Source organism: Plasmodium malariae (assembly GCF_900090045.1).
Source record: "Plasmodium malariae genome assembly, chromosome: 2".
Lineage (NCBI taxonomy): Eukaryota > Apicomplexa > Aconoidasida > Haemosporida > Plasmodiidae > Plasmodium > Plasmodium malariae.
In genome coordinates this window covers 556,253-568,132 of record NC_041776.1, presented here as the reverse complement: position 1 = coordinate 568,132, position 11,880 = coordinate 556,253, and the positions used below count along the sequence as shown (strand labels likewise).

General features: G+C 28.0%; 1 protein-coding gene across 1 annotated transcript; it reads left to right on the top strand.

The window, feature by feature from the left end:
• Positions 1-423: 423 nt before the first annotated feature.
• On the top strand, positions 424-10,582 carry PmUG01_02021100 (ubiquitin carboxyl-terminal hydrolase, putative; the record flags this gene model as incomplete). Its single annotated transcript, XM_029008688.1, is given in 6 exon segments — positions 424-1,386; positions 1,401-2,261; positions 2,276-9,844; positions 10,090-10,158; positions 10,257-10,425; positions 10,527-10,582. 6 exon segments carry the CDS (start codon positions 424-426, stop codon positions 10,580-10,582), a joined length of 9,687 nt encoding a protein of 3,228 aa, XP_028860223.1.
• Positions 10,583-11,880: the final 1,298 nt, after the last annotated feature.

The following is an 11,880-nucleotide window of genomic DNA, read 5'->3' as shown; positions in this document are numbered from 1 at the left end:
TTTATGAGAACTGATAAACTGTGTGCGTAAATTCTCTTCAAAAATCGTACCTTTGTTTTAAAAGAAGTAACATATGTGTATGTGTGTATATATATATACATATATATATGCATTTATATATGTGTCCTTATTTTCTAGTAATCTTTTTTTCCTTATATCCACGTAAAAGAAGTACGTTCAACGCACTACCTCTTAATGTGTTTAGCAGTTCGTTAGTTAACGCTTCAGTTAACGAGTCATTTAACTTATGACTTAAGGTATATTTGATAAGGTATATAAGAGCAAGTAAACATAAATACATATCAACAGAAGTGATATCCTTGGAAAAGCGTGTATGATTTGTACCCCTTAACAGAAGAAAACAAATACATGTGAAGTTATCGTATTTAAGAAGAGCAGTAATTCCCAAAAAAAAAAAAAAAAATGTTTAATAACAATGACGATGAGGAGGAAAATTATACGAGAGTTAGAAGAAGCAACTCATCAGATAGCTGCAACGGAAACACGAATAACGACCCATTGAACAATTACAATAATTATAGTAACTATAATAACTATAACAACTACAATAACTTTAACCGGTTTCACGAGCAGAGTATGAACTCATGCAAAATTGATGAAATATATGTAGATGATAGTTATGATGAGAATAATAGTAATAATAATGGTTATAATCCAAGGGAGAGAGTAGAAAATAAATTTGAACTTAGCAAAAATGTAAATTTTGATGGTCCATATTGTCATAAAAATTTAAGAGCAGTTACAGAAAATGAAATAGAATTAGTAGTAGATAATTTTTTTGATAAAATTAGAAGCAACGAAGAAGTATATTCAGAATGGAAAGTTTGCCCAAATTTTATTTTTCGTATATTATTTATTGCAAAGTCAAGATCAAATAATTATGTATATCCAGTTGCTTCGTCATTTATTGAAGCATTACAAAAAGAAGACTGGGTATCTGATTGGGGTTTTAGTAATGTACAATACTACATTATATTAATTAATTTAGCGGATTATAGAAAATCTTTTTATAAAATAGACAATTTTAATTTTTCTCATTTAAATACGGATAGGGGTTGGCATAATTTTGTACCCTTTGAAAAGTTAAGAGAACCAGGTTTTATAAATGAACATGGTCAAGTTATTTTAAGAGCCGGGGTATACCCATTTGGTTCAGAATCATATAAAAATAGTAGAGATATAAATTACAATAGTAAACTCAGGACTGGTTTTGTTGGATTAAAAAATCATGGAGCTACGTGTTACATGAATGCTTTGTTACAGCTTTTATATCATATAAATATATTTCGAAAAGCTGTGTGTATGATGATCTTTAATATTGAGAATATTATAGGCAAGAAGACGTTAGAGTTTTTTAAAAATAAATTAGAAAAAAAAAAAAAAATAATAAAAATAATTATAGTAATAATAATAGTAATAATAATAATAATAAGTTAGCTCTGAAAAGAGAAAATAGCAAAAATACAAGGAAAAAAAGTAGGAATAGGAAAAAGAAAAAAAAATTAAAGGATGTCAAAAATTCAGATTCGAATGAATCAAGAAGAGACGCCTCTTTCAAAATAGTTCCTTACAATCCCAATGATGCTAATATGCACAACAAGGATTGTTCAAATGTTCGAATGAAAAACGATTCCGGCATAGAATTTAAAACTGAAATGGACGAGCATTCGCCCAACCAGCGAAACGACAGTGGCACCAACAATGGTAGCAGTAACGGTAATCATAATGGTAAAAATAGTAATAACGTGAACAGTAATGTGAATAGCAATGTGAACAATGTAAACACCATTTTAGCTCAGTCAAGTGGAGACGATCCGTCACTTAACAATTTAGCAAATACTCAAATGATCAAAATGGAAAACATAAAAACCATCAAGATGCCGAATATATATGGAGCAAGTTATATATTAAATTCTCAAGGGGGTAATGATGAACAAGGGGTATGCTGTCAGAGTATCTTAACAAATATTGAAAAAACTGACAGTAACAATATATCAAATGTTAGAAAGAATGGAAGTAATCATTTTTCAAGTAATGGGAATATTGGTAATCAGGAATATGAAATAAAAAATAATAAAAAACATGCTTATGCCCATCTGTCCTCTTCAGATCCTTCAGTCGATACAGGGGGAATGCAGAACAATGTTCTTAGTGGAAATAATAAAGAATCACACTTTGGAAATTCGATGCAAACAAATAAAGAGTTTAATAATAACGAAATAAAGAAAAATGATAAAAAAAAAAAAAAAAAAGTATGATTCATGAAGCGAAGAAGAATTTAAAAAAAAAAAAAAAAATTTTCAAATATGCAAATGATGGAAAATATAATGATATGGAAAATGAAGAGATTGCTATTTCACAGGTATCCTCCTCGGACAATTTGTCCAATATGTCGAATTTGTCGAAAAGGAAAAAGTTTTCATCAAATAATAATTCGAGTGTTGTTAGAAGTACGAATGCTAGAAATAAAATTTCAACATCTGTGAAGATTTCAAAATCGAAGAGAGAAAACGACGATGACGAAGACGAGGAGGAAGAAAAAGAAGAGGAAGGAGATGATGACGATGATGATGATGGCGAGGAGGAACAGGAGGATGGGGTTGAGGAGGAAGAAGATGGAGGTGAAAGAAACGGAAGTGACGAGGACGCAGATGAAGAGGATGCAGATGAAGAAGACGTACATGGAGAATCGGTTATAAATAATAGCTATGACGATACCTATTCAGACAGTGAATTTTCTGATTTTTCTATAACTTCATCTGGGACATCATCATATGTGTCTTGCTCCTCGTCTTCATCTTCTTATTATTATAAAAATAAAAAGAAAACGAAGTATGAAAAATCAAAGGAAATAGATTACAAGAACATATTATTAGAGGAAGAAAATGAAAAGAAGAATATATTACCGACATCTCTAGCATTGCAAAATTTATTTTATAAGTTACATTCATTGAATGAGGCAGTTTCATGTAAGGAATTGATAAGATCCTTTGGTTGGGATGCAAGTGATGTGTTTACACAACAAGACACGCACGAATTGTTAAAATTGCTCCTAGATAAAGTGGAGGAACAAATGAAGGGTACTGTTGTGGAGGGTTCAGTAAAGAAAATGTTCGAGGGTGAAGTAGAAACATATATAGAATGTTTGGATATTGATTATAAGAGTGTACGAAAGGAAAGTTATGAAGATATACAGTTAGATGTACAAGGATGTAATAACATATATGAATCTTTAGATAAAGCAATAGAAGCAGAAGTGTTAGAGGGAGATAATATATACGAAACAGATGGATTTGGAAAACAAAAAGCAAAAAAAGGTATGCGCTTTTTAAGTTTTCCAAATATCTGTATATTTTTATTAAAACGATTTACATTTGATTTACAGAGAATGGAAACAGTTAAATTAAATAATCGTTTTGAATTTTATAAAGAGCTGGATTTATCAAAATATTGTGAAAGTGGTAGTCAGTATGTCTTACAAGCTGTCTCAGTTCATCAAGGGAATATGAATAGTGGACATTACTATTCATTTAGTTACAAACATAATGAAAATTTTTGGCTCAAATGTGATGATGATAAAATTTTTAGAGTTAGTGAATATTCAGTTATTAATGACAATTTTGGTGGTTATGATATCAATACAGATGAAGAATTATACGATTTTGATATATCAGATAAGATAAAACAAAGAATGAAAAACTATAGTGCATACATGCTTGTTTATGTTAAAAAATCGCTTATTCCTAAACTGATAAAAGAATGTGATCCAGCTATTGTTAATCCTCAAGTTGTTAAGAGATGTAAATTAGAAGAAATTATTAATAAAAAAAGATCCAAATTAAAACAAGAAATTTTACAGTATGTTAAAATAAGAGTTTTTGACAAATACTGTTATGTGTTCAAATCTTTTAATGATTTACCTCCAAATGGTATTTCTTCCTTATTCAATATTAAATTTGATAGAAGCAAAACTGTTGTTGATGCTTTTTATAAAATTCTTAAGATCATCAAGAAAATTTATCTCAGAAAGAACAAGAAGTACAACTCTAGGATACTTAAAAAATCAAACAAAAAGCAGAAAACTTTGACACAGGAACAAGAAGGTGGTAACACACTTAATCAAGCACCTAGTCAAATGGATACACACACCGCTACTCGGGGAACCCCTACAGATTTCTGTAATAAGGGAAATATTAGCAACATTAACAGTAGAAGTGGCGTTATCAACAGTATCAGCAGCCACAACAATAACAGTCCATCCTTTAGGAGCACACTACAGCAGACGGAAAACTTCGCAATCATGAATGTTTCCCCCACTTGTAATAATCTCAGTTTTCACGGAAATATAAATGATAAGGGGATAGTTAAAAAGAAGAATACCCCCAACGAACAAACGGACATAACGTGTTCTGCCCATTTCAAGGGTGAAGATATTGATGATGTAGAAAATTTAAAAAAAAAGAAAAAAATTTATACTTACTCCAGCAGCAATGATAATACTAGTAACTCCAAAGCGAATAACAGATCAAATAACATTTGTATAAATATATGTGAAAAGAAAGAACAGTCAGAGGACCAGAGTGAGGAGGACGTCAACGATAAGAAGACACTGGGTAAAGGCAGTGAAAACAACAATAGTAATAGCTCTAATAATAACCTAGCTGTGAACATAAATGGTGCATGCACATATCGCGAGGATGGTAGTAGCTATCGTATTAAAGAGGATACATGTAGAAATGTTAGATGTGTGAATAAGCAGGATGATTCAAATTATCAGAAGCAGTACGACCATTATGCAGTAAAAGAAGAGAATAAAATGGGTCTATATAGGTATAATAATAACAATAATTTGAAAATATCACAGAATAGGATCAACATAGAAAATAATAACTACAGTGAATACAATAGCTGCTCTTCTGTTGATTCATCATCAACGATTTCTTCAATTCCATCTTGCTGCACTATTAACTCAGTAGATAATTATATTAAATATATAACAAGAAAAAAATTAAAAAAAGCGAAAAGAAAATCTAGTACGAATAATTCACGAATAAGAGATTATTCTTCATCAAATAATAACTCATCTTATTATTCATCATCATCTTCGTCTAATTCAGGAGATGATTCATCCTCGTCGTCGTCCTCTTCTTCGTCATCCTCATCATCGTACTGTTATATAAAAGAGAGAAAATGTTTCTATGTATTGCTACCTACAAATGATGTGTACCGATATTTCCCTCTAGATATTAAGGCTAATAGTAAACTATATTTATATGAATTACTAAAAAAAGCTAACAAAGAAACAAATGATTTATTTCCAACCATAGACATATTATACCTTCCACATAATAAAAAAACAGTCATATCTGCAAACACTAATTCAAAAAGTAGTAAAAACGTGTTATTTTTTTTTAAATATTTTGATATATACTCAGAGGAAAGAATTATAGATACGTCTTTAATTTGTTTAGATTTGATTCTATGTGATGTGCATCTTAAACCGAAACAGTTAGAAATGAGAGTAATAAATAAAATATTACAAGCAATGGAAAAAGGGTATATTACCAAGTATAATTATGACTTGTTGAAAAATTATATAAAGAATGAATATTTTGATATAGATGATCCGTTAAATTTTAAAATTTTTATTGAATGTAAAAATAAATGTAGCTTAATAAAATCCAAAAAAATTCTAGCACATAATAAAATGGTTCCAGGGGATATTCTAATTTTTAATTTTTTAAGTAATATGAATTTAGAAAAAAAAAAAAATTTTATTCTACGTTTAGGCACGAGGAAGGAAGACTCCTTTTTAACTGAAGAAAATCAAACTTCCTATGATTTGTTTTTTAATGCTGATACGTTGAGCAAAATTTTGTATAAAAAAATTAAGTTAATAGAAAAGATATATAACAACTGTTCTTTTATTATTAATAATAGAAATGGGATATACTACAAAATAAGCGGTGTTAACAGTACTACCAGCGCGAACGGCGTAAATACCGCAGATGTGAATAGTTCAATAGTGAATCCCCCAGATGGAAGCAAGCATGTGAACAATGACCTTTCGAATACGGACGAATTTAAGAATACATCCCTTTCCACTAACATTCTAAACGATAATTACTTTGTAAATAATAAAAGTATTAATGATACACAAAAAAACACAGCAGTAGAGGATATATGCAGTCAGAATTACTCAGTTCAAAATATGTTTCTTAACAGTAGTGATATACTGAAGAGTACGAAAAATGAGGAAAATTATTTCAACAGCTCTTCTTGTGAACGCGTGTCTAAGGAAAAGGAAAATGCTGACAACTGTAACGGAATCAGTAGCAACAGCAATAATAATGGGGGTATCGATGGTAGTAGTAGCAATAATGTCTATATGGACAGTAGTAATAGCAAAAATAATGGTTATAATGGATCAGGGGATATACGAAGCAGCGCCTGTACTCGAGCAAACAGAAGTAACAACATGAATGGGTGCAATGACCCGCATACCTTAAGCAATACGGAAGAACAAAATTACAAGAATTTAAGTTATTTATCGAATGTTGAAAATGTATTATTAAAGATTAGTAAAAACAATTGCAGTGAACAAAATAGACATAATAAAAATAGCACAACTGTACCTTTATCCAATGAGTACTGTGAAAAAACGGGTGATTCGTATATGCAGGAAAACAATTTCAATAATGATAATATAAATTGTAATATTCTAAATATGAATAAAGAGAATTTAAACAGTCAAGAAGTAATGAATCTATATTTATACCTAAAAAGGCATAGCTCGGATTATCAAAAAAATGGTATGACATATGAATATAGCTTATTAAGTAAAGACTCATTAAGAGATGTAAAAGAGCATGCTATTAATAATAAGAGACGAATAATGAAAAAGAAAAAGAGGAGTGCTAATAATATATTTAATAATGATTGTATGAATATATGTAGGGACTATCAGTACCCTTTTTATTCCCCTGCTACGTCTGATTTATCGACAGATGATGAAAATAGGACAGTGCAACGAAGAAATGAAAAGGAAAAGAAAAAGAAGAAAAGAAGGAAGAAAAAAAAAAAATATAATAACTGTGGGGATAATGTAAAACTTACAAATGTAGTAAATACGAAAAATATATCTAGTGATATGAATGTTCATATAAGTAAAGCAAATGAAATGAATGATAATAATGAAAACCAAATTAATTTGTTTAATTGTAGTTACAATTCAGAAAATATAAATGATTTAAATAGTAGGAAAAATATGTTTAATGAAAAATCATCAGAACTTGGAAATATGTGTACACTTAATAACCAACATATTTCGTGTATTAATTTAAATTCATCCAACGAAAATAATATATCGAACGATCTGATAGAAAAAAATTACTCAGATATATCTTTTTGTTCCTCAGCGAATTCTGAACTAACGTACACATCAGAAAGCACAGATTATTACTTGTATAATGCGGAAGAATCATTAGAATCGGTATATGCTAACGAAATATATGATCATAAAAAGAAAAAGAAAAAAAAAAAGAAGAAAAAAAAAAAAAAAAAAAACGCAGTTTTACCTGAACAAAACAAGGAAAATGAATTTACGAATCCTAATGTATTAATGCATGCTCATCACGAGTATAAGAAAAATATAGTTAATTTAAACTCTGAAGATGAGGAAGAAGCATATCCTGGTATGTTACTTGTAAAGGATAAGCATGCAGTAGATATGTATTCACGTGTAAACGATTTCGAAGGAGTACAAATGAATACCACAGTGAAATTAGGAATAAATCGAAATAACGTTAATAGTAACAATGATAGCAATAATAATTATGAGAGCAACAACTGTACGTATCTACCACAACCAGCTGTAGATAATAATAAAAAAGGAAATCTTGTTAAATTAGAAAAGGATTCTATAAATAATAAACCACCATTATTATATATGCATGATGAAAAGGGATCCCATGAAAATGGAGAAGGAGATGATGACATTATTTTAAAAAATAATTACATGGGTACTATTGATGTATCAGGAAATAAATTAAATAATCAAACTAGAGAAATGAAACAGACACATATGGAAGAGATAAATGCGAATAGTGTTGCTCATAATGCATGTTTAAATTCTTCTATTAGTAAAATGTACGTCGATGTTGATAGAATAAGTGATAGTGTTTATTCCTATCATAAAATTAAAGACATCATAAATAGTGGTAATAACAATAATGCTAATGATAATAGTAACAACAACAATAGTAATAACAATAATAATTGTAATGATTATAGTAATGGTAATAATAGACCAAACAATGTCTTGGATAGTGTCAACCGTGATACTATGAACAATAGTGCTGGAATTGAAAATACAGAGAATGTGAACACCGTTATTAACTGCACGGTCAACAGTAGTAATAATAACGCAAGTAACGAAGCTAACAGCGTTAGACAGATGAATCCATTAAGAATAGTAATAAATGAGAAAAGTAATGATCTAGCAAATAGTACTCCAGCGAATAATGCGCCAACGAATAATGCGCCAACGAATAATGCTCCAACGAATAGTAATAATTTGAACAATACGAATGATATCGATTCATATATGCAGGATTATGGCAGTAACGATGTAAACAATGACAATATTAACAGCAGCAACACGTTGTTGAATATTTTATCAAATCAAATAAACAAGAAGAAAAAAAAGAATCAAAAGTTGAAAATTATTAAAAAGTGCGGGGGTTTACCAGAAAAGGAAGAACCTATTTTACCTTTTTATGTCATATGTGACTATTTAGATTTTGTTGAAAGAAAAATTTATGTAAATAGATTTCGATTTAAGTTATATGACCCTATTTATCAATTAGGAAAATATAGGAACTGTGCAGGTGTTATACTGAAAAAAGATTTGAAAAAAAGTTGTTTAAATTATATTGATTCTAATTTTCTTTTTTTAAAAAAAGAATTATATAAAATTGATTTAAACATAGATATTCGATGTCCAACAAAACAAATATTTAAACATGTATGTTATAAAATGAATGTAGATCCTACACATATATTAATTTTTCCATATCCCCCATTAAATAGCCCAGTCAATTTTACTCCATATAATATTGATTCTTTTACTTGTAACTTGGACCCAGAATATGATAATTATCAAAAAAATAATAGTAATAATAATAATAATTCGTCTTACGGTCAAACGCCCTTCGAATCATTAATAAAACAACATGCTATGGCCTTAGAACATAATTCTTTAACAGAACAAAAAACTTTTTGTTTGTCCTTATTGCCATTTCATTATAAATATTTTACTAGATTATATCCAGCAGAATCCCCTAAATATTTTCATTATATAGTTCATTTATTCAATTCTCATGTTCAGTCTGTAGCTGCTTATAGTGGTCATATCAAATTTAAAAAAAATGTAGATAACGAAATTAAATACGGTAATTATTATAATAATAGAAGTGATGAGTCAAATAGTGATTACTCATTGTCCAATTCAGATAATTCAAGTAGTACTATTGTCAATAATGAATATATTTCAAATAACTATACAACTGTACAAGATCTTATTGATAAAATAAAATTAGAAATCAATCCTTATTTAAAAAAAAGAGGAATAGATATAAAACAAAAATTTAGATTATTATTTACATTTGGACCAAAAATTAAATACTTAAATAATGATGAACAGTTAATACAAATGGATTTCGTAAAAACAAATCATATCAAGAATGTTTATGTTACCCCCTTAAGAATGGAACCCGACTTCACCGATGAGCAAAAGTATATGATAGAAATGGACCAACTAAAGGTAGCTTTGCCCACACAAGTGTTATTATTACTATTATAATTATTATTATTATTATCTTCACATGTACGTACATACATACGTACATATAAATATGTGCGCGAAAATTCGTTATGAACCCTCCTTATTGTGTTTAGAATTTTATGATTAGAGCATGCAATATTTTTTTTTTTTTTTTTTTTTTCAACACATTAAAATAGCTGTATTTTCCTTTTATTAACGCATTTGTTTTTCCGTTTTCTTTTCAGATAATTCACGTTTTTAATCAAACTCCATCCAAAGAAGTTTTTGGTTATAGCTTTGACGTTCTCGTAGAAGTAGGGATACTTTCATTTTTCAACTCATTTGGCTTTATTCATTTTAAAAACAAATATGCCCACACATTTACACATGTGTATTTATTTTTTCTTTTTAGCCGAATGACAATATGTTAGATATTAAAAATAAAATAAGAAAAAGAACCTTACTACCGAAATATATTTTTGATAAAATCACCTTCTTTGAATTTGAAAATGGCCAAAGAATATGGAGGTCAAATGATGATACCATCAATTGGAAGAACAAGCGGTTCGCAATTATCATAGGTTAATAATTTTCTATTTTTCATTTTGAGTAGCTACATAAATGTTTATATATATATATATATATATTTGCATACATATGTACGTATTTTTTCGTTTTTCAGGAGAGCACCACGCCTCGTCTCAGTCTAAACCACAAATGGGAATGAAAATAGCCTAAATTATTTTTTCTTTTTTGTTCTTATTAATTTTTAATGTTTGTATATCCAAATAGGGACTTAACTCATTAAGTTTTTTTATTAATTTTAATTAATTTTTTTTCATTTCATTATAACTTTTTTTTCATTACTGCAATTAATAGCTGCATGGATCAACATATATATATATATACATTGCAAGAATACTTTTTATTGCCCTTCTATTGTTCCTTTAGTTTTCCAGATCCTTTCATCTTTCAAAAAATTATTATTGTAAAATTAATTAATACAAAAAAATGACTGCCTTATAAATTCATTTTTATCATCTTCTCATTGTACATATATATATATATATATATATATATATATATATATATATGTGCCAAATTAAAGCTTTTTTAATTTCCATTTATTCTTTTCTTTTATTTTTTTTTATTGTATTTATTCATTATATTTTGTTTCACTAACATATATAATTCATTATATTTTTCGGTTTTTTTTTTTTTTTTTTTTTTTTTTTCCTTCACACCATTTTTGTTTTTATCTTCATTTCCAGAAACAAAATAGGAATGTATAACATGTGTTAAGAACAACAAAAAAAAAAAAAAAAAAGTGTATGCACACATTTTCAAATGAACAAAAAGTACACATAATAATTTACATATCTTTTCTGATATTTTCTCTTTAAATGATAAGTAGAGTTTCCTCTCTTCAATAATCTCTATTTTTTAGTAGACTGTTAAGACTTTTTTCAATTCTCTTTTTTGTTTTTTTCTATTAAGCCGTTTTACAGAATTGTCGTCTATACTCAAATAGTGAATGTAAAGTATATGGCGCTCAAAAATGGTAAAGCCATATATATATATGTTCATTCTATTTTATTTCTAAAGATTAAATATATCTGTCGTTTTTTTAAAATACAAAAGGGGACACAAGTAAAGAACAACGAACTCATAAATAAAGTAATGTGTGTGTATGTGTTTATGTCAATTGCTATTTTTATTTTTTTTTTATTAAAGTATCTACACAGACATATAGAAATAAAAAAAGATATATATAACAAGATGAATAAGCACAATATATGTTCTGAAGAAATTCCAAAATATTAATTTTAAATTTACATTCTCAATTTTTTTTTTTTTTTTAAATAATTCTTTGCTTTCACCTTTTTGTGTAAATTGCAAAAAAAAAAAAAAAAATGAATATTTTAAAAAATAAAAATTATGAACAAGTCAAAAAACAAAAATTATGAATCAGTTAATTATGTTTTTCTGTTATTTTGGTTTTTTGATTTTTTGATTTTTTGTACATATATATACAA